The sequence below is a fragment of the Grus americana genome, chromosome 6, assembly GCF_028858705.1.
Source record: "Grus americana isolate bGruAme1 chromosome 6, bGruAme1.mat, whole genome shotgun sequence".
Classification (NCBI taxonomy): domain Eukaryota; kingdom Metazoa; phylum Chordata; class Aves; order Gruiformes; family Gruidae; genus Grus; species Grus americana.
This window is the reverse complement of record NC_072857.1, coordinates 39,455,306-39,482,896: the sequence shown is the minus strand read 5'-3', so window position 1 is coordinate 39,482,896 and position 27,591 is coordinate 39,455,306. Positions and strand designations below refer to the sequence as shown.

The window sequence follows — 27,591 nt, the reverse complement described above, 5'->3', positions numbered from 1 at the left end:
TTCAAAACCAACAGAAGAGAGCAGCCTGGAAAGATGTTCCCTGTTTCCAAGGGGCCTTTGCTCAGCTGCTGCTTGTCATTGCCTCGGCCTTCTGCTATGCTAATGGCGTTGCTCCTTCAGATCTGCTATTGTAGCTGTTCCTGTATTCACGTCCATCTGAGTGCATTGGGATAGCATGGGTACTTCTGCTTATAGTTTGTCAAATAACTCAGTTTTTTTAAAAAGTTCAGATTAAGTTAGAAACATCCTGCTAATGAGGCAGGTCTGAGGAGGTGGTAGTTACTTGGCCTGTCTTAGGAGAACTCACTGCATCGTTGGTACAGGCATACTCTGAAATGTTCCTGCCCCAGAACCTCATTTGGGGAAGGTGGTGGAACCTTCTGGCTGTCCTGTATGTCACTGCTCTTCATGGCATACAAATGCAAACACTGGGAGTTAAAAGGTCAGTCATATATCTTAAATAGCTTCTCTGCACAGCGCAGATGTGAGTTGTCTACTAAAATCCTATGCTTGTTACAGTGGAGAGGGTAGACACTTTCTAACCTCTACTTGTAAGCCAGTCTAGATATTCAGCTTTGCCTACTGTTAATACTGTAGTCACTATGTCAATAAAAGTGGAGGAAAACTCTCTCTCTCCATAATGGCTGTGTATTTACTCCTTGTCTTCAGCGGCATCTTTCTAATGCGAGATTAAAGTGTTGAAGGCTTAAAGGGTAAAATACTAGCAAAAGGTTTCTTTGCTTTTTACGAAGTAACTGATTACGGGACAGATGCCCTCAGCATCTCTTCCATCCTAGTTCAGATGTATTAAAAGATGTACAAATAATTTATTTTTATCCAGACATGTAGTTTCTTTCCCAGTTTTGGCCATTAATTGCTGTAGAAGATTCTGCTGTCTGAAACAAATTTTTTGTTACTTGTTCCATTTGTACTACCTGTCCCCAGAGTACTTGGTAAAATAACCCCCAGAAGCTTGTGCAAGTTATTTATAAATATGTTCATATCTATCTTATAAAATGTTTTTTCTCAGATGTAGTGTGAATTGCTGAAGGGGAGTGTAAGGATGGCTTAATAAACATAATTGTTTAGTTGTCGGGCATCTAAAGCCTTGTGGTTTTATTTTGGATAACCTCAGCATATTCTCAGTGATAGATTTCAAACATCTACTGTTTCTTTGAAGTATTTTTATTTGTAAGAAAAATTTTCAAGAAATCAGAAGATGATGCAGTTTGCGTTGATGAGGCTGGAAAGAATAGCCAATAGGAGTCTTAAGCATTCATTAGCAGCTATTTCTTACTCCAGAAAAAGAGTTTATTTGCTATTATCCAAATTATTGTTATAGCTGATCTTTCCTTCTTTATGTACCTGAAATTTTAGTCATCAATTTAATGTGTCCTTTGACGACCGAACCTTGGATAGCGGCTATTTTTTTAAATAAAACTAAGGAATTTTATATTAACTTGTTTACAAGCAAATTTGGTAGGGCATGAATTGAATTTGCAGTATTCTGACATGAACTGATTCTGATTCTTTGCTAAAGACAGATATTTATTAATATACCTGGGAAGGAGTGGGGTGAACAGCCAGAGCTGGCTTCTGATATTTGAAGTGAAATATGTGAAACTAATGAACTGCAATAATCGGGTCACATAATGTAACTGGTTCTCCCTCAGCATAGGTTTTATTATGGCAGGGATATTTATTAAGGTCCGTTTCTGCAGTTTTGTCTGAGTAACTCTACTAAGTTAGTTATAGTTAATGGATAATGACTGTAAAAACCCAACAGCTAGAAGTAATTAGGAAATGTCGTGGCATAAAAGTCATTCTGCGTTTCCTTTGTGCTACCTTTTACAGACGTGAGAGACCTGAGGCCAGCCTTCCTAGAGAATGAGACCTGGTCGGCTCTTATCTTTTCTCCAAGTGATTTGTCAGTGTCATCTAGAATATGTCAGAGCCAAGAATTGTACTTCAGTCTCCCGATCATAGCAGTATCTCAACCACAAGGTCCTTTACCCACTCAGAGCAGGCTGCTTAAAGCACAAAATGCATCTAGCAGCAATTTTTACGTACCAAATTTCCCATCTTGGAATTAACTGAAGGCAGGATACTTGTGTGGTGTTTGAGGGAGAGATGCCTGTACAGAGGACAGATCTGAAAATAACTCTCCTCTTAAGGAAAGTGGTGGTAGTTACACTTCTGGTATTGTTAACTGATAATTCTACTAGTTTGGGGGTGTATGACTGTCAGCTTCCAAGATGACTGTATGTTTAGAGTCTAGGTATATAAACTTTGATCTTCTTCTCCAGGTAGCAGTGCCTTTTACTATTACTTGCATTCTGTTCCTCTGAATGTTTGACATGATCTGCTCACATTTAATTTTATACTTTTGGCTAGAATTGTGTGTGCTCTGTGGTGGTAAGGTAACAGAGACTCTTGAAATGAGTTCAATCTTGAGTATGTGAAATTCTAATGTATTTTTAATAGGATAGATTAGAATTGAGAAGTAACAACGGCCCTTGAATGTTGCAGTTCAGGTGACAAATCATAAGGACTTGTTGGACAATCAAACAAATAAAAGATTTCAGGCTCATATGGGGAAAGTAGAATTACTAAGAAGCTACGAGTGTTAAATGGCCTTTACTGAGTAAATCTCTTCCCCTGCCTACCCCACCTTGATCATCTCCTGACATAAATGCTCTGAAAGAGAAACGTGATGGAATACGCTGAATACCTGCAGCTCCTCATGGGAGTTCTGATAGAGAAGTGTTCAGACAGGTGAAACTTCACAATATCAAGAAAATTTTAAGTAGGAAAAAGTGGAAATGAGAGTTTAATGTAGGTTGGCTTTCTGTCGTGTTTAAAAATTAGAGCCACAGAAGAATAGGCCTATCTTTAGCTGCGGCGTAAAAGAAATTTTAACTGTTTGAACCTAATTGTTATCTGGAGACAAACAGCGATGGAGCTTTAGCATACCTTGACAACTTGGATCAGCTTGCAAGTCTGTGGGAGTCACAAGATGCCATGTCTTTCATGACAGTGTCCTGACAAGGCTCTGGGCTCACCTTGCTTAATTATGGCTTGTCACTTGCCATGATAAATATGTCCTCTTCTGTGTTTGTGGCTAACTTGCGTGGGCTTTACAATAGTGGCTTGTCAATACTAAAATAAGAGGTTCTTGCTGAGCGTTTGGCTGTGGAAAGCTTGATAGCGAGTACAGTAGATAACTTATGCTGGGTAATGGATTTTTACATTTGACTTTCAGATCTTGTGTGGGTGACTGTGTTGGCACAGAATGCCCAGTGTGCCACATGCCAGCCTGGGTGCAAGATGCGCAGATTAACCGGCAACTAGATAACATGATTCAGCTTTGCGGCAAACTGCGGCATCTACTGGGTGCGGACACCACAGGTAAGAGCAAACCTGGGTCTCTGACAGCCGTTGAATCCAGACTGCTCCATTTCATTTCACATGCTTTGTAGAGAATGAGCAGTGCAGCCCTGCTTAAGATTCTGAAAGGCTGTTCTGAATCATGTTTGGAAAATTTGATTTGAAGAGAACTGTCTGTATGGATTGCTCGTTCTTTGAATCTGTTTTACTAAGAAATCTGCATGAGCAGGGTAGTCCATAATTCATCAGAATCTATCTTCCAAAATTAGATGAAAGTGGAATAGATTCCCAAGTCACGTGGCAGTTAGTTGCACAAACCAGGGGCACGAGTTGTTGTATCTTGTGCTCTTATGGGAGCACAAATGTGTAATGTTCTGCAGTGTAGGCTTTAGAAGGGGCCCTGTTAAAGGATTAATGCATATATTCTCTTGCCTCTTGTGTATTTTTGTGCACAGAAACCTGCAGGCTGTCCCAATAATTTTCAGTTTAGGGTTTTTGCACATGGAAAAAAAACTATCAGTGTTCCTTGCCTAATAGGGGAAGGAGGCAAGTCTTAACTCATCTATTTTCTGGTCCCTAACAATCAGCTAGTCTGCTACAATGGAATTTTGTCATTGCTGACTGTGCTAGAAGATTGCAGAGATTGTACTCTGGGAATTCATCTTTCTATCAAATTTTAGGCTGATTGTCAAAGTAGGAAAAAAAATGAAGTGAAATGAGTGTAGGTGAATGTATGTCTCTTCTGCAAGCCCAGAGAGGAGCGTTTTATGTAATACCAAGTTTTAGAAAACATTCATTTAGCTGTCAGATACAGAAAAGGTAATTCTTCCTTCACTGTTGCTCCCTAATATGTTTGTCTAAATTAAAGATTCTTTTTTTAAGTCTAATCCCATCGGCACCTTTGTGTTCATTTATGGGATAGCTCTTTATTGACATGAAAATACACTGAAGTGAGGAGGCTGGAAGCTTATGTCCAATTGTAAAGGAATACATTTTATATAGATACAAAATGCTATGGTGATTAAATCTTCTGGAGCATAGAAAATGTAGATGATAGCTTAAATAGGATTTCAGGGAAATGTTTTAAGTCATGAAGGCTTTTAAAAACATAGTTGGAGGAGAATCTCTGACAGGAACTATATGTGATTCTATAAATAAAGCATTCAAAATACAATATGGTAGTATTGATACTGTTTAGATGTTTTAGAGAACTCTTACAGATGGATTAAGTCTTACAAATTGGTCTGTTTCACTGTACTAGAAGTTGCATAATACATTTACTCCTATAGCTCTTCTCAAGTAAGGTTTGCATGGTTAAACCACAGAACAAACTGAGGTTCTTTTTATTGTTCCTTGTTCTAGCTTAAAAGCAGACCCAAAATTGAAGTTTACGAGAGCGTTTTATTTGAGCTAAAGTTGTGAACTGATGTGGGAGCTTACTTTCCATCACTTGTAGCCTTTGCCCTGTACTAAAGATGTTTCATACTGAGGTTAAGCGAAAAAACCTCCGGAGTTGGTGACAGTTCGCTGTCAGGAATGGTTTGGATACATAAGTAAATGAGCACACCTCTGACAATAGCTAATTACGTGTTGTACTATGGCAAATCATGGGATGCTGTAGCTTTTGAGATTTTGAGAGCAAGTCCTTTAGGATGTTTTGTCACTCATCTCTGGCAAATCTGACACCTCCCATAGATGTATGTCTTGAATTTAATGTCCACAAAGTGAAATATGTTTGAGCTTGGAGAACCAGGGCCTCTCTTGTTAAGGAGTTGCTTTCATGTTCTTATAGCACTGTAATTCTGCCACGTACCTGTCAACAATATTTTCTTTTCTTTTTTGTTAGAAGGTCAGAAATTGTATTTTATGTTCCAGTAAAGGAAACAGACCAAAAAATCAATCTTTCTGTGGAGGAAAGGAAGAGAAGCAGTTGAAAAGGGAATCTTTCCATATATTTGGAGTTTATCCCTTTTGTGTATTTGTTTTATATGCCTTGTTTTGAGACAGTTGTGGCTTGTCTCAAGGCTTCTGTTTGAGATCCTTGTTCACACTGAAGTTTCTAATGCAAATGCATCATACTACCCATTTTTTAATCTACGAAAGACCTAGTGAACGCAGTGAGTTGTGTGCGTTGTCTTTAAAAAAAGCACAGAACTTCTGTGACTGAAAAGGATAAGGTTAAACTCACATTTTGAATATTTGAAGTGTAAAAAATCCGTGTACGCCAAGGTTCCACAGTAGATATGGGAGAATAGGTTTTTGCCGAACAGCATGTGTGTTCTAAGAAGCAGCAGCAGCAAATAATTCAGGGAAGACTGCACAAACCAGCTAATGCTTCCTTTTAAATTAAAGGGAAGCATGGCAAATGACACTACAGAATAGTACCAGGGCAACTGAAGGGGAATTGGCAAACAACGAACCTGAAACTGGCTAGAAAATGCAAACTGTAGGTAGTAAATGCTGAGTCTTACAATTAATTCACTTGTTAGAGATGTTATATCCTTAGTGTGTGGCAAGGTGAGGAGAGCTGTCTGACCTTTTCACTGCCTAGTGGTGTACTTTTTCGAGGGTAATGGGAAGCTATCTGGCTGGTAGCCTTCGTAGATGAGATATCTGGACATCAAAATCTTTAGCTCTAATGTTGCAGAGTCCAAGACATCTTGAGAATTGGAGTCGATGGGATGATAGGCTTTGCAGGCAGTTAGTAAAAACTTGTTGAATCATAGTGTGTATCGTATACTGGAGATGAAGAAAGTTGATTTACAGTGATGACTTTGAAAGTGAATTTCTAAATACTTCAGCAGACTTTTGTGTGATCATCTTTAAAAAGAAGAGATTGTCGTAAATTTTCACAACAATCATTTATAGATGATTTTACCTTATTCTTTGTAACATAATCTGCTTCACTCTAACACAGTCAAACAGCAAGCCTTCCTCCCCTCTTCTGATACAGAGCTAGACCCTGCAGGTGTTGATCAAAGCTTCCTGAGCTCATGTTGATGCTGGTGGACAGTAGGAGAGATTAACTTTTGATTAGCCTTTATAGTACCATAATTTAGTTTCACACTTACTGATGTGGAGGGAAAGATGTTGAACTCCTGTTGTAACAGATTACATTGCATTTCATGTATGCTATGACTTTTTCATAATAGCTAAAGATGAGTTTTTGAATAGCTGGAATTTCTCCCTTTTTCCCCCTGTGTTGAATACTTAACTTGCAAAATAATCATTCTTCAGTGAAGGCTCTAATGTTGCACAGATGGTACCAAAGCACTTCCCTTTGATTTTTAATAAGGGACTAGTTTGTCAAAGAGATTTCTCAACTTCTGTTCTGAAACCCATAATAGAGAATAATTTGAAAGGCACACAATGTGCATCATTATATTCCTTTGATGCAGATTAATGATAGCTAAACCACATTTTCTAATTGCTCTTTTTTTTTTCCTGCTCTAGCCTGTTATTGCACTACAGCAGAACTCGAAGATGTAGCTCTCTAGTTGCAAGGCGCTGTGTATCTCTTAATATTTTTTGTCTACTCTCCACCCTTTTCACACTTAAGAAATTCAACTCAATTAAATGTCAGCATTAAGAAACTTGTGCTTATGTGCAAATAAGTCTAATTTAGAAAGAATTCCCTTAATGTATTGTATATATCAATGTTATGTTTAATAGGCAATGGAGAGTAAATTTACTGAATTTATTATAGGCTGATTCTAATGCTGTTATTGTGGATAGTCGCTTAAAATCTAGAATTGGTAAGGTATGCTTTACTTATCTCAATGCATCTCTCAAAATTTTGAGAGGATACTTCCTATGTATTTAAAAGACAATTAAATCTTAATCATATATAATGATTTTTTGATTCCTGTTGAGCTGCAAGCTCTGGCTTCCAGCTTAGAAACAGCAAAGAATTCCTTTGGATTGATTTTTCTATGAGCAATTTTCTCTAAAGGTAGTTTAACTGAATGCACTTCGCTGCCAGATAATACCCTCTTTATATAAATTAACATTTACATAGTAAACCATAAGAACTTCCTTTCAGTTTCTTAGCACTGTGTCTCCTCTCTCTCCCTCTCTCAGCTCTGGGTGCATCAAAGGATGAGATTTTCTGGGAGGGAAGATTGGCCATTTGTCCTTATTACTTCTAGTCCCTACCTTGTGTGCTTTGGTAATGGAGGAAAGGGGCAGCAGAGTCTAAGAATAACATTTCTTTGCAGATGTTATGCAGAACTATTCAGGTAAAGTTGATGTTAGCTACAGAGCATCCTAAAAGAGGGAGTTACTGAAGAATGGCTGAGATGCGACACACACCCTGGCAGAAATTGCAGTATCCTCCCGAGTAAGCTTTGGAGAGATCCTCTGGGTGTGAATGGCTGGCCTCTCGATGTGATGGATCTCTTTCACAGTCCGCGTGGCCTTTTAATCATGTTCCGCTAGTGTCTCCCTGTTTTAAAACACGCACACACCTAGACTAGTTACATGTGAGGAAAAATGATCCTAGGAAAGTATTTATTTGGTGTATTTCAGCAGGTTTTTAATAACCTGACTAGTAAGTCCCTGCTGAGCAACCAGTAATGAACAGATCCGTTTAAGAACCCTTGTGGTTGACTTTCACAATCTTTTTTTGCTGCCAGAAGTGGTATATACGTAGCTTCCAGTGTAAATACTTAATTGTGTTATGCTGCTTTAGATCCTACTTCTGAAGGACAGTGCCTTTGATTGAATTTGTCACTTGGACTTTAAAGTCTTTCTGTGCTTTACACATCAAAAAGAATTCTGGCCATCACAAAACTGTTGCACAAATTACTTTTGCAAGCTGATTTTATTCTTGCTCTTTACTTGGAGATGACTGATAGTTCTAGCAAGGTAAATATTTTAGAAGGAAATCTGCTAGTTGTGTAAACAGTGAAGGCAAGACAAGTAAATAGTAACTGTGTTTTATATTTTGCATCTGTTTACAATCAAGCTCTTCCTTTTTTTTAGATGTTATTGTCAGAATGAAACTGGATATGATATCTTTTTGAAGGCCAGCTAGTTAAGAGATTTCAATCTCGCTTTCAGTCCTTTTTTTTTTTCTCTTGTTTGTACCAAGCCCAGCCCTGCAAGAAAACCAAATAGCTGCATCTCTGGACTTGATGATTATCTTTAGATACCTAAATGATTGATTAGCTAGCCTCAAGCTGTATTCTTAAAGACACTTTGGGTCTGATGTCTTACATATTATGCTAGCTAAATCGCCTAATATCTAGCATATTTTAATTCAAGTGGTAAATAGGGTAATTTAAATCAAGATTGAGGAGATGTTAACCTTGAAAAGAAAACTGCAAATGTCTGTTTTGGTGTTGTATTACTAGCTATGCAGTTTTGTTTTAAGTGAAATTTTAGATTACTTTTTTTGTGGCTAAGGGATCGGGGCTGTTTGTCTGCTGTGAGTTTATCACAGTTTGCTGTGGAAAACAGGCTATAGTTACTAATTCCAAAAATAGAAGAGAAGGTATGGAAAAGGCAAATTATCCATAGAAAGTTAACACACTGAAGTGAAAGCAATCTGTTATTGCAGTGAGTGCCTGTCTTTCACTGGTCAAGACTTTCTATAGTTTATTTCAAGAATGCTTTAAAAAACCCCACTAATCTTAGTTTTGTTTAATAATAATAATACTCTACTTGCTTCACTAGGCAAAATTAGTATTGGTTTTGTGATTGTTTGCTATAAGTCACCAAGACTTTTGCAAGTGGTAGTCCTTGAGGTTGGAGGCAACAGAAAGAATGAGTTGTGCGTTTACTTTTGAGGACTTGTCCAAAAAACCTAAGACAACTTAGGTTTCCAGAAGGAATCTGTAAAAAAATCTGTTACAATTCTTCTGTACTGAAAGAGTTGTTGTCAAATTAAATTAGTGTCTAACTTAGAGGTCACTTTATGCTCCTTAATTTATTTTTAAGCCATTGAGGACACCATTTATAGCCCTTGTTCTCAACTGTTATTTCATGCCCTAGGAGTACAGGATATTCCTCCGTCATCTTGGTTATTGATTTGTAATATGCTGTACAATGTGACTTATAAAATTGCCCCACTGCATATTTTTAAAGAAATGCTTGAGATCATTGAAATGTGTAGCTTCCTTGGAATTATTTACTACCAAGGGGTAAAGGATCAAATGACAGGACACAATTACTTACAGATTTTCTATATGTTCCTCCGATTCATGTGCTATATATGTGGAATTAGTCAAAATTGGTCAGGAATGTTCAACATTCTTACAAGGATGCTATTTTTGCTTGCTTGCAGTTATTCTTGCTCACCCTGAGATGAACCGTGACATCTTTTTAGAAAATTGTTTCTGTGCTCTTTTGTGTATGCACAGACTACTTTGTTAAACTTATTTCCAAGGAAAACTCGGTGAGAGAACCAGCTTCTCTCCTCTCTGTAATCTGCTTAGAAATCTTTTCTGTACATGCAGCGAACCCGGACTATTGAGGGAATTTCTCTACCAGCATGCCCGCTTACTTGCCTAGCGGGTAGCTTTAGCCGTGCTGGGATCCCTGAACTCCAGAGTGGCGTGTGACCTTGCCAGTTGTTTCAAAGCCATTACATGTGTCTCTTGAGAAGAAATGAAGGGATTCATAGGCTGTACTTAGTAATGCTTCATCAGTTATTACAGTTGTTGTTCTGATCTCTTTGCGATCTTCTACTGAAGACTACTCTATAAATTATTTTTCCTTTTCCCTGATGCACTTAGATTCAACAGGAGATGTGTCCACACCAACTGACTCAGACCTTGGAAAAAAGAGTAAGAAGGAACAGATAAAAATGTGGTTTAGCCCAAGAAGTAGGAAGATTCGATGCATCCTGAACAGGAGTCAGTCTAAGACTAAAAGCAATGACCTTTGTGAAGACACATCTTCAATATATGATTTCTTTCCTTCCCCTCCTCATAAAAAGCCCTGCAAGCCAACAAAGAAGCCAACACAGAGACAGGGTAAGAACATGAAGAAGAAACATCTAGCAGACATTAACAAAGTGTGGAGCTTAGAGAAGCCTGAGCAGAAAGGAGGAGTGGAGGAGAATACTCCCAACGAAAAGTGTGTGACCATCTGCAGTCAACCGGTAGTCCTGTGCACCCCAGAACCAAATAGCCCTGAAGAGACACTTCAGCAGGAGTCTATAAAGGAAGTGGACTCAAGCAAAAATGCAGAAAATGTGGAAACATCGCCACAGGTAAAATCCTCAGAGAAGGAAGATAACAGTGAGGTTGTGTGCCCTGCACAAGTCAGCAAGGAAAAAAATTGTGCTACAGAGACATTGCTGTCAATAGAAAATGAAACTACACCTTTAAAACGTGGAAAGGAGCAATCTAGGCTTCCGGTTACTTCTCAGTCTAAAAGACCAAGAAGAACTGAGAGGAGCGAAGTTGGGAAGTCAGGCAGGCAGGCAGCTTGCTTGGAGGAGTTACCTCAGGGCTGCCCTATCTCCCCAGAAACTGAACAGAAGACACCAGTTCAGACTTGTTCCTCTGTATCGAAACTCACTGACACTGTAATGAAGACAAGAAGCTCTGCAGTCTTTCAAGCAATAACTAGTCCTTCACATTCAAGATCTCCCTCTACCCCATCTACTTCTAAGACTTGTAATCAAGTAGGAATACCACACAGTCCTTCTGTATTGAAGTCCCCTGGTGGTAACACAATTGCCAGAAGAAATTACAAAGGAGAGACTTTGCTCCATGTTGCTTCCATCAAGGTAGGACCATCATCTTCTAGTTCAACTTACAACATTGTCTTTTTAAACCTCTGTTTAATTAAAAATATCCCAGAAACTAGTTACTTCGGTACCTCCTATTTGTGAGGGGGGAAATCCCATCTTGTGATCTCTTTCTTCTAGGTTTATTGGGGAGTTTCCAACCTGATTCTCTGATTTCATAAAAAAATGACTATTGGAATGATCAAAGATGGTTATACTTGAGAAACTCAATGTACTACAGTGTCAGTTCTACGTGTGAGTTCTAGGAAGTGATAAGCATTTGCTTTCTTATTGGCCTTATGTGCCAGAAAGCTGTCTCTGTGATTTGTAATAAGTATTTCAGGTTTCACTGAGTTATCTTGATCAGTTTAACTTGACCTGGTAACTCAGCCAGGACAAGATCTGAACTATCTACATGAAGATAACTCTATGCTGCCCTAATTAAGGTTAACTGTTTCATAATCTTTGAGATCCTCCATCTGATGCAAGTGTGTTGGCTCAAGAAGAATGAAGTGCTCCACCTTTTGATTTCCCATGCTGAGTCCTATGCTCTGAGCATGCTGTCATCACAGATGATGGAGAAGGGAGAATTAGGACAGAGTTGGGATGTTCTCAGTAGACTTCACTTCTATGTAGGATCTATGGCATTCTTGGAATGACAGCTGTCACTTATTTTGCTGTTATTATCTTAGGCAGTTCCTGCTGTGGTAGAACTTCATGGCTTTGCTCTTTGCAAGGGCTGTCTTTCCCTGTTGTTATGTAAAAGCTGCATGCAGGTGGGGTGGTTCGTTGAATGTTTCCAGTCAAAGTCATCAGAAACATTACTAATATGGCAGCTCTCTTCTGAGAGGTCATTTCAAAGAGTTTGTAGTTTGGCAGTTGTGGTGGGTTGACCCTGGCTGGGGGCCAGGTGCCCACCAGAGCTGCTCTATCATTCCCCTCCTTCACCAGACAGGGGAGAAAAGGTACAACGAAAAGCTTATGGGTCGAGATAAGGACAGGGAGAGATCACTCACTAATTATCATCACGAGCAAAACAGACTGAACTGAGAGAGGAAATTCATCTGATTTATTACTAGGCAAAACAGAGTAGAGGAATGAGAAATAAAAGCAAATCTTAAAACACCTCCCCCCACCCCTCCCATCTTCCCAGGCTCAACTTCACTCCCAGCTTCAACCTCCTCCCCCCTCAGCGGCACAGGGGGACAGGGAATGGGGGTTACGGTCAGTTCATCACACATTGTTTCTGCTGCTTCTTTGTCCTCAGGGGGAGGACTCCTCTCATCATTCCCCTGCTCCAGCATGGAGTCCCTCTCATGGGAGACAGTCCTTCATGAACTTCTCCAACCTGAGTCTCTCCCACGGGGTGCAGACCTTCAGGAGCAAACTGCTCCAGCGTGGGTCCCCCACAGGGTCACAAGTCCTGCCAGCAAACCTGCTCTGGCGTGGGCTCCTCTCTCCACGGGGCCACAGGTCCGGCCAGGAGCTTGCTCCAGTGTGGGCTTCCCACAGGGTCACAGCCTCCTTCAGGTGCCTCCACCTGCTCCAGTGTGGGGTCCTCCATGGGCTGCAGGTGGAATCTCTACACCCCCTCATCCTTCCTCCATGGGCTGCAGGGGGACAGCCTGCTTCACCATGGCCTTCACCACGGGCTGCAGGGGGATCTCCGCTCCGGCGCCTGGAGCACCTCCTCCCCCTCCATCTGCACTGACCTTGGTGTCTGCAGAGTTTCTTACACCTTCTCACTCCTCCCTCCAGCTGCAAAAGCTCTCTCTAACTTGTTTTTTTTTCCTTCTTAAATATGTTATCACAGAGGTGCTGATTGGCTTGGCCTTGGCCAGGGGCGGGCCCGTCTTAGAGCCAGCTGGCATTGGCTCTGTCAGACACAGGGGAAGCTTCTAGCAGCTTCACACAGAAGCCACCCCTGTAGACCGACCACCCCCTCCCCCTACAAAAACCTTGCCATGCAAACTCAACACAGCAATTTAAATCTACTTTGTGCTAAATCATAATATAGAAATACTGTGTGGATAATGAACTGCCTATAATGGTAGAATTGATTCACCTGTAAGCATCCTGACATTTATTCAGCACTTCTGTTTGTTGAGACAAAGGCTGTTCTTGATAAATAACTGTGTCCTCTTTCAAAGGCATTCTAATAAGGCACTCCTGCTGCATGAGACCTTTTTAAATGGAAGTGGCAGCTGAGTTGAGTTCAAGTATCTTACCTGATGCCATTAATATGGAATTAGGGAGGAGAAAATGAAACATTGTCCTCACAGGACTCCAGAGCTTTACAGGACAGATCTCTTGTTACCTCTTGTCACAAGTCCTGTATATTCCTCTTTATTAAAGCACTGTTTACAGATTATCCTTCCATGATTTTCTGGGAATTTGTAAAGAATACTATTATGACTGACTGGTTCTAAAAAAATTGATCTACCTTGACAAGTTTTCACACAGGTATTGTTTCCAGCAATATATCTGATACTTCTTTGGAACACAAGTATTTCATCTAAGAAAACAGAACATCTCTGCAGCTTATTGTGTGAGACTTGGAGTAAACAGTGATATGCCAATAAGATGGTTTTTCATTGCAAAGCATTTAGAAGATAAATGGGTAAAAATTAAAACAGTTCATGCTGTAGACAAAAAGAATAAACAACTTTTGATTATCCAAGTTTTGTGGCATAGCTGGCGCTGCTTGTTGGCATTGGGCTATTTCAGTGGGCTGAAAAGCTGACCTCCAGCTGTAGTGTAGGCAGTGGGGTGGGCAGACACATGAATGCTTTCTTCAGTCCTGTGTCTGAATTAATTTTGGTGTCTTTTAATGTTTATAATTAGTGAGCTAAAATGGGAAGTTGCTTCTGTTCCTCATTAGTTCTGCTGTGGTTATAATCTCTCAATTCCACTTGTGTTGAGGTGCTCATTAGCAAAGGCTTGTCTAACTAGGTAAGGCTTCAGGGTGATCCCAAAGTTATCACTCTTTTAAATATAATAAAAATAAGGCAAGGAGAGCGGTCTTTGGTTGTATTTTACTTGCATGTGTCTGTTTCCAGCAACTAAACTTGGAATGCAACTCTAAGAAAGTTGTCTTACTGTCTCTGAACCTCAGTTCCTCATCTATAGAAGGAGGTTACACAGATTATCTCCTTTAATTCGTGGTGGTCTTTGGTCATCTTGTATAGCTTAATCATGGGTATATTATGGCATTCCTAAAAAGTTCCTGCATCTCCTGGTAGCCAGTAAATGTAGGCACGGTTACTAGTCCACGTCAAAGTGGATTAAGAGTAAATTGCTCAAGCCAGCATGATGGGAGGGCTTGGTCTTTCTAAAGAACTATTGGTCATGGACTTTGGTAACATTTTACTTTGTGAAGCAGTGAACAAGAAATAGTAGTGATTAATTGCCATGAATCTGCTGGGGATGTGTGGCAATTGTAACAGAACATTTGTTTTGCATGCAAGTATCTTTTGTATCGTCTGCATGGTTCTAGATCACTGTTCTAAGTTGTGGGAACCCTGCTATGGAACTCATAAATGTGTTTTCTCAAAGGAGCTGGTCTTGAAAATTCTAGACTTTATACTGCATGTATATTCTCATTGTGTTTTGTGGGGGGTGTTTTTTCATTTTTTTTTTCCCAAAATAGTCCTATCTGTTGTTGTTGTTGTTGTTTCTGGAGGGTCTTTCTCTTCCAGTTTTATTTTATGGGTGATTTTTTTTTTCTTGCTCTTTCCACAGCCAGTAATGTTTTGCCATGTGTGTAATGGGACACAGACTTGTAGCTGTCACCCTCCCTCCCCAAGTGAAATAAAGTCTAATTCTCTGGGGCTTCATTAATTAGAAAAATAAATCTGTATTATTTTCATTAGTTGTTAGGGACTAATACCCTGAATTTAATTAAAGCTAATGGAGTTCTCCCTTTTTTCTTATTTAAAAGAGATAATAAACAACATTATCAGGCATTAAAATTAAGTGTATTGTGCTGTTTCCAATGATTCTGAGGGATTGTCCCTGTTTACTACTACTAGTTGTTAACTTACTGAAATCAAAATGGTTCTCAAGAAAGGTTCTAGTGTGGATGAACTTAATGCTGAGTTAAAGTAAAAAGTTAAAATGAATGCAGCTCTCTCCATAGCAAACAGCAGTCATGTTTATCTTCCTCCATAGTCATTAAAGGTAAAACTTCCAATTAGTTAAAATACAAAATGTGACCTATTGTACTACTAGTATTCTAAACTGGTGGGAAATTGCTCAATCAACAGCCCTTCCACAGAGGGGGTTTTTTTACAGTAAAATAACAAGTTGTTCACAGGACTAGCTCTTATGTGGTAATTAAAAATGCAGCACAGTACTACTTAAGTATTTAGTACAAAGTCTTAAATCTGCTATGGAGAGAAAAAAAGTCATAGCTCGTTGATAAGTATTTCAGGTCTTGGTTGTGCCTGTGTTTCTTCTGCATTGACAAGGGAGATGATGGAGTAGTTCGGTGTGGAGTCGCTGCCGCTATGGGTTCCAGGAAGAGGAACAGCGAACCGCACTGCGACAGGGTAACTGAGGACCATGGCAACAGCCGCACTATTACAAAGGAGTGGATGGGAGGTAGCTGGGAGATGGTTTTGATTTTATGCTTCAACTCAGAAGCAATTAGAGAGTTGTCCCTGTTCTGAGGAGAGGAGAAATTGCATCTGTGCAGCGCATCTACTTAGTCTGAAGAAAGAGAGAAGGAGTTTTGGGATTAGTTTTGGTTACCTCCTGTTCCAAGGACCCTTCAGTTTAGACAGTTGACCAGGAGGGCCTTCATAAAGGCTTCACCCATGACTAGCCTGCTGTGCTGGACTCTTCATATTCATTATACTTAACACTGTAATAACTACTAAATTACTCCTTCCGAGCCTGTGAGACTGTTCTTCCTTTTTATTGTTTTGTTACCAGCTACTGGCACATTAGAAAGGAGAGCGAAAGAAGATTTTGTGGTTTTGTGAGCATGTGATGGCCAATGTCAGAATACCTTTTAGATCTTTTTTCGGGTGTCTGACCTAGTCAGCTGTGCAGTTCCTCGCTTTTGGTACCGGATGGGTATGTATCACTGTTGAGTGTTGGGTCACACGTGTACGTGGGAGGAATGTCTCCCCTGCTGCCTTTCCTCTCGAGCCTTTAGCTACAAGAGGGGAGTTGTGCTGCTGCACAGTCAGACGCTCCCAGCCTCCTCTGAGCAAAAGGCAGTGGATGGACAGCATCGTTCCTGCCAGCTGCTTCACAGTGACTGAACGCATCCCTTGGTCCAAGGTCTTTTTGTCCCGGCCTTGTGATTTTGTGTGGCAGGTGACTTAGCTGCCTGTGTAATATCCATTTCATTGGAGAAATGAGGTCTGCTGGCAGAAACTAGCAGGATGACTCAGCTGCAGGTGTAGCACCTGAGACTGCTCTGAAGTCGTAGTTCAACATTGACTCTCTAATGTTAAAGCCAAGTGGTATAGGAATGGTAAGTAGCCTCCTGATTATGAGTAGTATCCAGCAGGTAGCTTAAGACAAATATGAAGCAGTGTAAAGGTTTCAAATGCAGAGCTTAAGAACATGAAAATTGGCCAGGAGTCAAAGCAATCCATCTTCCCAAGCACTGATTTGAAAGCTTAGAAACAAATTGCCATTTCTTTTTCGATAATGCGTGCTTGTTACTTCTCTTGTTTCTGAGGTGGGTTAAACTTAACTTCTTGAATGTTTTCTTTTTGTTAAAGGTTAAGCATAGCTATTTGTATGCTTGTTGGTTAATAAATGGTCTGCTGGGTAGGGCATTAATTTGGAGAAATTTGAGGTGAGAAACTCTCCGGTTCCTGGAAAGAGTTGGTTGGAGCATTCACAATTACTATAAGCAGTCTGTAATTCATATTTACCCTTTTTGACCAGCTATGAATTGTAAATAACCTAGTTTTGTGCCCCGCCACCCCCCACCCCCACCCCCAACAAGCAAATGTATTTGAGTCTGAAAGGGGTTTTTTGTTCATTTGTTTGACCTAAAGGTTGAAGTCACTTGATTACCTTTGCAAATAAAGGAAGATGTGTTTTGTTGAAGTGATACAGGTTTTTAGCTTCATCTTCATGTATTGCCCTAATTCTTTGGATCTCTCTCTTTTGAACAGGTAGAACATGTTTTCATTAATAATTTAAATGTCTTTTAGGTGGAAAATGTCTATGGTTAATGGAAATAGTAAAGGGTATCGTGGAAAAAAACCTTATAAAACAGGGCTGAAAGGACACTTGCAGTTCTTTTTAACCATCTGTCTGCGTTAAAATCATGACACAATTGACTTTTAAAAAAAAATTACACCAAAACCCACCAACCAACCAAAACCCCTTGTCTAAGCCAGGTGAGGATGGTTTACTGGGTTTGTGCCATCTGTGTCTGCGGGAACTAAATTCTCATTGGGAGGGAAGTGTTTGTAAAGCTGTGTAAATACCCTTCTCTGTGGAAGCTAATGCTGCCTTCTAGATCTGCCAACAGATGGCCCCAATGCCTTTCTTGCTTCTGTGGTTTTCAGAGCTCCCTTACGCTGTAGCAGAGGAAGAGCAAACCCATTGCGTTATTGTGTTGTCACTATACATAAGGTTTGTTGTGAGCTTAAAATGTCCTTTGCTTTGTTTTTTCCAAACGAATAATTCTACTTTCTGCCTCCTCAGAAGCTGGTTGTAATCCTTCATTGATAATGAGATTTTAAAATAAACACTTCGCAGTGCATTGTTAATGTTAGCATTTTTGTACTCGGTGTTTGTCCTGTTCTCTGTTTCTGTACAAGTAGTATGTCCAGTTACGTTTCCACTCTGCTGTTGCTACAAGCTGCTAAGACAAGCAGTGAGGGCCCCTCGGATCGTCTGGTCTGGTTATGACTCCGTATGTGGGACTGGTGATTTTATGCTGGCATTGCTAGAGCAAGTAAACTCAAGGGACTAAATGTACAAATTTCAGTATTAGTCAAAGCGCAATTCTATGAAGCATGTCTGAATTCGTAATTCCATACTAATAAGTGTAGTCTCTTCTTTCTTACTTGTGGGGGAAAGACACAGAGTATATAGATACTTGTGGCTGGGACTTGCCCCTACCAGGTCCTTACTCTTTCTTGTTTAGAGTTGAGCAAAACATTTATTCACTTTTAAATGTGAGTAATTCCATCAACTCTGATAGAATCATCTTTGATAGGACTGGTCTATGTGTTAACTGCACTGTTTTGGTTTTTTTTACTCTTGGCTCACAGTCAGATGATGGTGGTCCTGCAAGGAGGACTTGATGACAAGTCTGCTAAGGATCTGCTTCTTGAGATTGTCTTACGCTTTTTTTAACTAAATATTCACAATATGGTAGCTGACTGAAAGGTCTCTGAGGGGACAAAAGGCATGTTTTCCTAGCTCTGAACAATTTTAAGGTATCTCTTGTAATCCTGACTGACAGCACCCATCCAGTCATCGCGCAGTACAACTGGCATGACAGCTTCCCCTCCCTTTCTGTCACTCTCATTGCTAGGTGCTGGTTGTAGGCAGCACGTTCTACTTACAGCTGAGGTGATGACAATATTTTTCTTCTCTAAACAGCAAAACACCAATTTTCTAATTTTGTCTTAGACCTGGATTTCATTCTGTGGATGTTGTCAGTACTGGTGTCCACACCAGCAACGTTTTCCTTTGATAAAACCACAGCAACGTTTTACAAATCAACGTTCACATAACTGTTCTGAAAAGCTGCGATACTACCTAATGCCCACACAAATTGTTAGCTATGCTTACTGCTTTAAAAGGAGTACTCTTGAAATGTCAAACCCTTGCTGTACATGTTTGCAAACTTAACTTTAAATGATAAGCTCAGATCTCACTCATTATAGATAATTGTATCTTCTTTCTGTAGAAAAAGATCTAATGCTGAACACTGTCTTAGCTGCCTCTGAATAACTTCAGGTTTGATGCGCGTCTGTTACCTTGCAACCATAAAGTATTCTAACAGCAGTGTATTCTTTAATTGCTTTGAAAGGTAACATTTTGCTGGGACATCTAGGTTGTGAATATAATGCATAAATTTTATCTCTGATGTGTTAATTTGCTTGACTTGTAAAGCCAGCGATTCTCAACAATTTTTGGATGACTTTTGAGTTTCCAGTTGTTGCTTGCTGGATTTATTTCTGCTGAGCAGAGTCTGTCTTACTATTTTCTCTAACTAGAGTAAAGATTAAAGCTATTTGGTTTTTATGAAGTGTTCCTTGATAACAAGAAAATAGGATAAAATGGGATTACGTTTATTTTTGTTGTATTTAAAGCTTATTTTAATATTCACTCATTCTTTCTAAGGTATGCTGTCGAGTAACAGGAATTCCTTGACTTGCCACTACTTCAGGGCATGTGGGCTTTCTGTATATCATGGATTAAACTTATCTTCCCCCCCGCCCCGCCCTTTGAGGTCTTGGTATTTATATATTGCAAGTTTGGCCAAGGACAAGAGATAGATACAAGTTTGTATATGAGTGTCTTCATTGGGGATCACAATGGGCCCTGGTCTAGGGAAAGTCTTAGTGGTCGGCTTGAAATGCTTGGTTGGGGTGGATCCTAAAGGCTAGTTTAGCCTTTGAAAAACTTGCATTATTCAGGTAGTTTTGGTCATTAGATGACATTTGGCAAACTCCTCCTTCCCTGTTACCCCGTCAGCTGAGAACTGGTGTGCAACTGCTCCTCATCTGTAATAGCACAGGTAAATCTTTGCTCTGGCCTGAGAGGTGGTACCCGATGCTGAGAGGTGTGGGACAGCCTGGCCTCATTAGTTGTGTACCTGCAGCTGTGGAGCGTTCGCGGCATTGCAGCAAAAATTTTGGAACAGAATTCCTGGCGCCTCTTGCAGCAGGGCAACAAATGCCAGAAGCAGGAACTGGCTGACGTGGCACAAAGTGAGTTCTAAGTACCAACGTGCTGGGGTGCGGATGCTGCTGTGAAAGGAGAAGGGGGTCAGAGTCTGTTTCCAGTCGCTTTGGGTTACTTTTCCCACTTGCTTTTAAGACGACCTGCACTGCAGAGATTTCCTTGCCTCAGCTTCTGCAGGAGGCTTCTCCTTGCCTATTTATAGCTGCATCTGTATACGCTGTAATCTCATTACCAACTTTCCCTCTTATACTTGCCTTTATTCTTAGTGTCAAAAACCTCTGATTCACAAAATCTATCCAGTTGCTTCCTTCACCTTGACTCTACTCAGCCTTTTTGTTCTTCCTATAATTTCTGCATCAGTTTCTACCCTTTTCCACATACATTTCCTTGCTTATAGTAAAAACTGAATATAGTGTTCTTCCAAGAAGCAAATGAAAACTACTTTGGTAGAATAACTGTCAGAGAAAGTGTCAGTGAGATTCAACATGAGTAGTAATTGTAGTGTTAAATAAAACTCTTTCCCTTTTCCTTTTGACTTGTGGGAAAACAATTTATAGGTTCTTGTCAGACTTATTAATCTATTTCACCTATTCATGTTTCTGGCCAGTTATTTAGATTAGTTTGAAAAAAAAAAAAATCCAGTCTGAAGGACAAGGAGTTTCTGAATAAATGTTCCCGATTTTAATCCTTGCAGTTGACTCTGCTGATTTCCGTCTGTCCCCTAAAAACTTGTCCATTTATTCTGAGTTAAGTCTATTATGTGCATCATTTTTATGTAAAAATATGTATTTGTGTAAAATGGGTAGATGCTTCTAAATGAACAGTAATGATAAACTGTGGTCTCTGACACATTTGAGTTTTATCCTGACAATATCTAAATGGAAGACTTGTATCATTACATTTTTATTGCAGCTAAATTTGTAATTCTGCATCTCTTAAATTTTTGTTATCTTTGTGTATCGTCTTTGTTACTGTTTAGTAACTGGTTTTTTTCTGATATAGGGTGACTTGGCAGCTGTTGAACAGCTGCTGAAAAATGGGGCAGATCCCAATGTCAAAGACAATGCTGGCTGGACACCCCTGGTGAGTGTTGAAGACTTCTTTTGCCATCTGTCTTCTGATTAGATTTAATTTTATCTGTCCTTTTCTTTCTTATATTTTCATTCCCTTTCCATGCATTTAGGTGACAAAGAATTATGCAAAGTAATGATAAACAAGTTTAAAAGAATTTATTAGCAACTACTGATCTGCCCAAATCCAATTCCCCTTTGATGGGGTAGGGCATACCAAGAAATTGCCTGCAATTCTGCAAATGCAGAAAATATAACTATGATAACTAGAAAATGATCAGTTGCAGGCAATGTGTATATTGTGTGAGTTCTTAATGTCCTCGGTGTTTTTTACCGTTTTGGAAATATATCAAGTAGTTGAATGAAAAAATTGCTCACTTGAATTACAGAAAATAAACAAAAGGTTCTTTTCAACCATGACTTCTTCCTCTCCTGAAGAATACTCTTGACAGAGTCTGTAATCTGGGAGGCTTTGTTCTTTGTAGTCTAATTTGCACACAATTGGCATTTGTTCAGTTCTTCTCTGTGATTTTTTTTTAGTGCTGGGTTCCAAGGTTAATTCATGTCAGGAATATAATGCGGTATCCTTGCATTGTCTTCCCCGACCATCTATTGAGAGGTGTTTGAAAATGAATGTGTAACTGGTGTGACAGAAGTCCTTCCTCTAAATTCTGTTTCACTTGAGTTTCCTCTCTTATGGATTTACCCAACTAGCATGAGGCATGTAATCACGGGCACAAAGAAGTGGTGGAGCTGTTGCTGCAATACAAGGCGTTAGTGAATACTACAGGGTATCAGAACGACTCGCCGCTTCATGATGCTGCCAAGAATGGGCATGTGAGCATTGTTGAGCTGCTGCTTTTGCATGGTGCCTCCCGTGATGCAGTGTAAGTAGATGTGGAATGTTATTTCAACTGTGGCATTAGCTACAGCTACAACTTCCAGGGAGTATGTTAAGTAAATATGAAGCAAAGCTAGTAATGAATGTAATTGATTTGAAGTGAGGGGGTGGGTGTTAAACATATCCTCTGCTATACTTATATCCTCCTTTTCCAGGTAGGTGTTTCCTTTCCACTTTGCTTTGTCCTATGCTTTTTCTGAGGATGGTAAGAGTCATAGATAGCTGGAGTACTGGAGACTGTACTAGGAAAGTAACACAAATATGTTTACCCTATTCTTACACTTGCCTGTTGGCATCTTGTTATAGCTACTGTCAGATCTAAGATGCTGAGCAAGATGAGTTTTGAACTACTACAGCTGGTTTTTGTCTCTTTACTTTTACTACACTACTTGGTAGCAGAAGGTGTTTGGGTCCAGTCTCTTCTACCTTCACAAATGACATAAACACAGGTGAAGATTTGGGGAGTATTTTTTATTTTTTTTCCATTCTGGATCAAAGCACTAATCCTTGGTACACTTTTTAATTAAAAAAAAAAAAAACAAAACCAAAAAAAAAGCTTAGAAATATTTTCAGTTGAATCCTCTATACAGTTACGCCTCCTGAAGATTTTGGCATTTGTATATAGGAGGTGCTAAAGAATCTGTTAGTCTATTAATAACCCTGCAAGCTGTTAATATTTCGGACACTAAATGTGGTTTTAGATGCTGTAGCATTGCTGTTGTCAGGGCCTGTCTGTATAAAATTTGAGTCCAATGCATGTTGTCAATAGGTGTGTGTATGTAGTAATGCAATAGGATGAAGTCTTGCATGACATGAATTTCCTTGCCAGCCACATAAAGAAGCATAAACAAGTTTGGCTTAATCACTTCAGCTCTCAATATTCACTCTCGAAGCTTACAGAATTAAGGTACTGGAAAAAGCATAGGGTTTTCAAAAACAGTCCTAGTCTTGAATATACTGAAATTTAAAAAAAAAAAAAACAAGCAAACAACAAACTACACAAAACAAACCCACAAAACTTGAGCATGAAAAAAGTAAAACAAGGATCAATTGTTCATCTTCACTTCGTTCTTGAACAACAAAGACCAGCACGTTACACCTTGAAAAGCTGACACCTTCAGAAACCAATTTTCAAGCCACTTGAATATTGGGAACTGCTTGTTTGACGCTTATCTATCTGGTATTTGAAAGTGTAGCACAGCCAACAGCTTTGGTGCAAGGTTTTGTCAGGACTTAAGCACTGATAGATTTGTGCAGCAGAGGCTCCAAATGCCGACAGCGGACTCTTCAGGTCTCTTATTAGCCTTAGTCTCTACGGCATGTGTTCATGCAAACTGAGACAAAGTTTAACCTCTTTCAGCTCATTCTATATGAGCAAACGTGACTTTCTATTGAAACAGAAGCTTTTTAATCATGGAAGGAGAGATTTATGTAAACGGTACACTCAGCTTTTCACTGCATGCAGGTAACGTTCAGTTGTATGTTAAAACAATGTGATGTAGGATATGTCACAACTCTGCAACTAGCTACCTCTTGTAGTACCTCTAAGTATCAAAAATAGTTTCTAACACACTTCTAAGTATGCACTGTTCTTGACTTAATCTCCTGGGTACTTAGAATTTCTAGTGTGTGGTGTTAAGAAATATATGTTTTTTTCCTTTAACTTAAAATCTTTTGGGGGACAAATTTAGCTGTCTTTAATCTTTGTTTCATTTGTCTGGCAAAAGGAACCACAGGTGCTTTGGCAAAAATCCAATCCCATACGTCCCCCCCTGGAAAAACTGAGGCTTCCAAATCTTCTGTAGGCTCTCATCTCTGGCTGAAATGCTACTGTGCGTGTTATGCATTGATGATTGAAAGGGTTGGGGTTTTCCCCCTGTTTTTACAGAGAGCATTGGAGGCAATGGGGATGTACAAGCAAAGTGTTCAGACTTGAGTTAGACTTGAATGGTAAGACTTTACTGACCTCTTCCAAGCAGTACTGAGAAACAATAGAAACAAGAACAGCATGTCTGAGACTTCTGAGAATGTCTTGTGCCTCCCTTCTTTCCTGTGCCTTGCTAGCTTCCAGCAATGAATTGTGCCATGATCTTTCCCTGGACCGTGACTTTGCAGATCTTAGGGTTTTTCTCGCACTGCCTGTAGTAGTCTTAATTAAACAGTGATTGGATTTGTCTAGCTAAGTGAATTTGAACCTTCTTTAATGTAGGTTTGAATATTTTTTTCTAGTTGATGCAGGTACTGTTATGATGAAGTCACATCTGACAAGAAGCTTGTTTTTCTTCAGTGACTTTTCCTAGATCCCTGAGACCTGCAGACCACAGTTCTAAAAACAGGAGGCGAGAACAGGGTGATTGCACCACCTTAAGATGGTGCAATTACAGTTCTTTTCAGTATGACTACTTATTGTGCTTTAACGCAGGATCTGCTCACCTTCACATTATTTCTCTAGGATCTTTAAAGTAGAAGTTGAGCAGTGATGAGTAGAACTTGCAAGTTTTCTCAAAGGTTTATTTTCCTTAGGAATACACCTGAGGGGTGCCTTAACCTTAGAGGTATGTAGCATGTGAGCTAAGACTATACCAAAACAATTTTGCCAAACTGATAAATTTGTCTAATTTTAGTTTGCAATTTTTTTGGGGGGTGTAGGACACTCTAGTCCTTTTGTGGGCTCTTCAGGCTCTCAGTGAACTAACTTTCAGCCCAGGAGAGGGCCCTCTTTATCCTGGCCTATTAAAGTGATTCTTCGTTACCTCATGGGGGCAGGGAGGAAAGTTTTTGATCTGTTCACTGTGGTTTCTTAAAGTCTTTTCCTTTAGCTAAGCTGAGTAAATTGTGAACATGATAAATGTATTCAAATGTTACTTGGGACACTCTGAAATATATAGCATGAAATCCCACAAAAGTGACTGATGTCTCACTGCTGTTTTGACCGTAGAATTAACTGAGTTTTTGCGTCTTAATGTCCCTTGTGTTGGAGAGTTAATCTACTGGAATAAAAACAGAGCTCGTGTTGAATAGCCTGCTTAGAGCAGTGGGTTTGAAATTTACTATGATACTCAGTTGTGCAAGATGAAATATTTTTTTTTTAAAGATGTGCAATATTTACTGACTGCAGGCCCAAAGGCAGGTAAGATCCACTGGTCTGTAGAGTGATGTAAGATATATCTGGGAGTGAATACAGCCGCTTTCTAAGGGAGCTCAGTTCTTGAGGAGCACAGATATTAGCATAACCCTAGCCATCAGAGAGCTGAGACTTGGCAGTTTCAGATTTAGATCATCAGGTCCACAGACCCATCAAGTACATCTCATTCCAAGTGTCCTTAAGGCTTTTTTTTCCTCCTTGCATGTTAATGCATAGTGCATTAAGAAGTAACTGTATGTAATATGAAGCAGCTACATATCTTTTGGACCAGGCAAATACAGATGAGCGCTACCTCTCTTGTCAGAAAGCAATCCAGGGATTTCAGTATTCTTTGGCAAAATTTTTCTTTTTTTACATCTGTAAGATTTAATAGTTGTGGTACTTCATTTGCCATTTGAAGCTTTCACTGACTGGGAAAGATATGAACTACAAATGAAAAATATTATATGGACCAGTGGACCTATTAATTGTCCTGCTGGTCTAGTTAATTTTTTTAAGTTAATCTCCTACACATAGCTAATTTATATTTTTATAGCTTTTTTTCATGTGCTCACTTTCTTGAATTCTGTCTTTTTTTCCCTGCTTCACAGCAGGCCAAGTGACTTGAAAAATTAGATCTGTGCATTTGCAATTTCACAGTACTTCCTAAATGCTTTCACTCAAATGGACTATCTTGCCAGTTCTTCATGCACAATAAGTTTAGTGTTTGTAAAAATTGTTGTGTTGCCCTATGTTTTGGGGTTTTTTTTTTTAGGTGTTGGCTGTCTTTGAGTAGTTGTGAGTCTGATTTTGAGCAAGCCTGCGGGAATGCTTAGGGATAGACTGTGGTCCTCAATTATGAATGGCATAGGGGCAAAAACTATTACAACCTGCAGTTAATTCCAGGAGGCATTAGACCCATGACACTGGTATAATTTTGTCTGCTTTTTCTAAGTCAAGATAGTGCAGGACTTCACTGTCTAAGTGCAAGACAGTATGCTTAACTTCCTGCTGACAGCAGGTTAATTAAAACCCTGGCCCTGTGTAGATATCTAAGAAGGTCTTTCTCGCTATACAGATTAAATTTTCTTCTGTCAGGTTCAAAAAAGATTTCTGCTTACCGCACTCTCAAAATACGGGTGCTGACTGAAGAGCCCCAAACTGGTCAGATCTCCACATGGGAATTAGTGCACTGGGACCTGGTTGGGGAACTGCCGTTCAGTATTGAACCTTTCTGTGGGGCTGAGGTAAAACTTGGCTTATGCTCAGCTATGGAACAGCAAATAACTTTTGGTATCAAAATGGAGCAGTTTAAAACTCCTGATTACAAAGTATTATGCAGTCATTGCTTGCTTGTATTGGAAGCTGTGCAAGTTTGGGGCTTCTGAAGAACTGAGAGGGGTGTCTTCCCATTTATCTTCTCTCCTCTGGTCGCTTATTTCCTGAAAGTTTAATGGAACATTTAGAAGGTAGCTGTTAAGTTTCTTTTTCATTATAGCAGTAACCTCTGTTGTCTTCATACCTAAGACTTCAGCAGTGTTGCACCATAAACTGAATCCCATTTCTAAAGCTTTTCATAAGAAGTTCTTTGATCTGTCAGTCCTTAAGATATCATCTGTCATCTCACGTAAAGTCACACTCAGCAGATTACGTTGAGTTGCTCTTCATTGGGCTCATCTTTGTTCTCAGCACAGACATCCTATGCTTTGATTGGAATTTGTTCTAGCTGTAATAGCCCTCTACTGACTGTTCAGTACCTTGATGACTGACTAATAGGAGACTGCTTGCATCAAAGGATACATCTGACTCTAGAATGTTTAAAACAACTTGCAAAAAGCCCACTTGCATTCTGGCAGACAGTGTGTGCCTTGGAGACCTGGTAGTGTAGCTTAAGCACCGCAGACCCTTATTTCTGTCTTGCAGAAGCAGTTGTGTCTGTCTTCCCTCTGAACGTGGAACTTGTCCTGTTAATCACATGCACTAGTCCTGCTCTCAAGAAACCCAGACCTGTAGTAGGAGCACACGTACATCGTTATTGATATTTCCAAAAATGCTGTGTGTGTGTTGGGGTGGACCAAATGTGCATGTCCCACTTAATTTTGTTTTGCAAACTGGATCAAAATTCATGTTTTACTCCAAACAAGGTAGATTTCTCTTGTTCAGCTTGGCTGAATAAAGACAGATTTTGAGCACGCATTTCTGCCAAAAGCTTCTTTTTCCCATTCCTGTGCCTTAGTGGTGTTCTTGTGGCCACACAGATCTGGTCCTTGATAGGGTTAAAAATAATATACATTCCTAATATATTAAAAAAGGTTCCTCAAGTAACTGCACTGATAATTGTACCAGCCCAACAGAGACCTGGCCAAGGTCTCTGTGATCATGATTATTTACTTTTTGGATGGTTAGTGGGTGCCTAACTAAAAAGAACAAATCTGGTTTTCATCCTTTTTTTTTGTTTGTTTTGAAAAGGATGTGT

At 39.6% G+C, this 27,591-nt stretch overlaps 1 protein-coding gene across 2 annotated transcripts in view; it reads left to right on the top strand.

Annotated features, from left to right (window-relative positions):
- Positions 1-27,591, top strand: part of BARD1 (BRCA1 associated RING domain 1) — a 45,778-nt gene that overhangs the window by 755 nt on the left and 17,432 nt on the right. Inside the window, exons 1-5 of one of the 2 annotated variants that reach the window (XM_054830097.1) lie at positions 2,676-2,775; positions 3,263-3,408; positions 10,125-11,125; positions 21,023-21,103; positions 21,805-21,977. In XM_054830097.1, the coding sequence (XP_054686072.1) occupies positions 2,714-2,775; positions 3,263-3,408; positions 10,125-11,125; positions 21,023-21,103; positions 21,805-21,977 (1,463 nt within the window). In that variant the 5' untranslated portion in view covers positions 2,676-2,713. Of the gene's footprint in view, positions 1-2,675; positions 2,776-3,262; positions 3,409-10,124; positions 11,126-21,022; positions 21,104-21,804; positions 21,978-27,591 lie in introns of those variants that run through there. The other variant, XM_054830096.1, reaches the window with a different exon arrangement.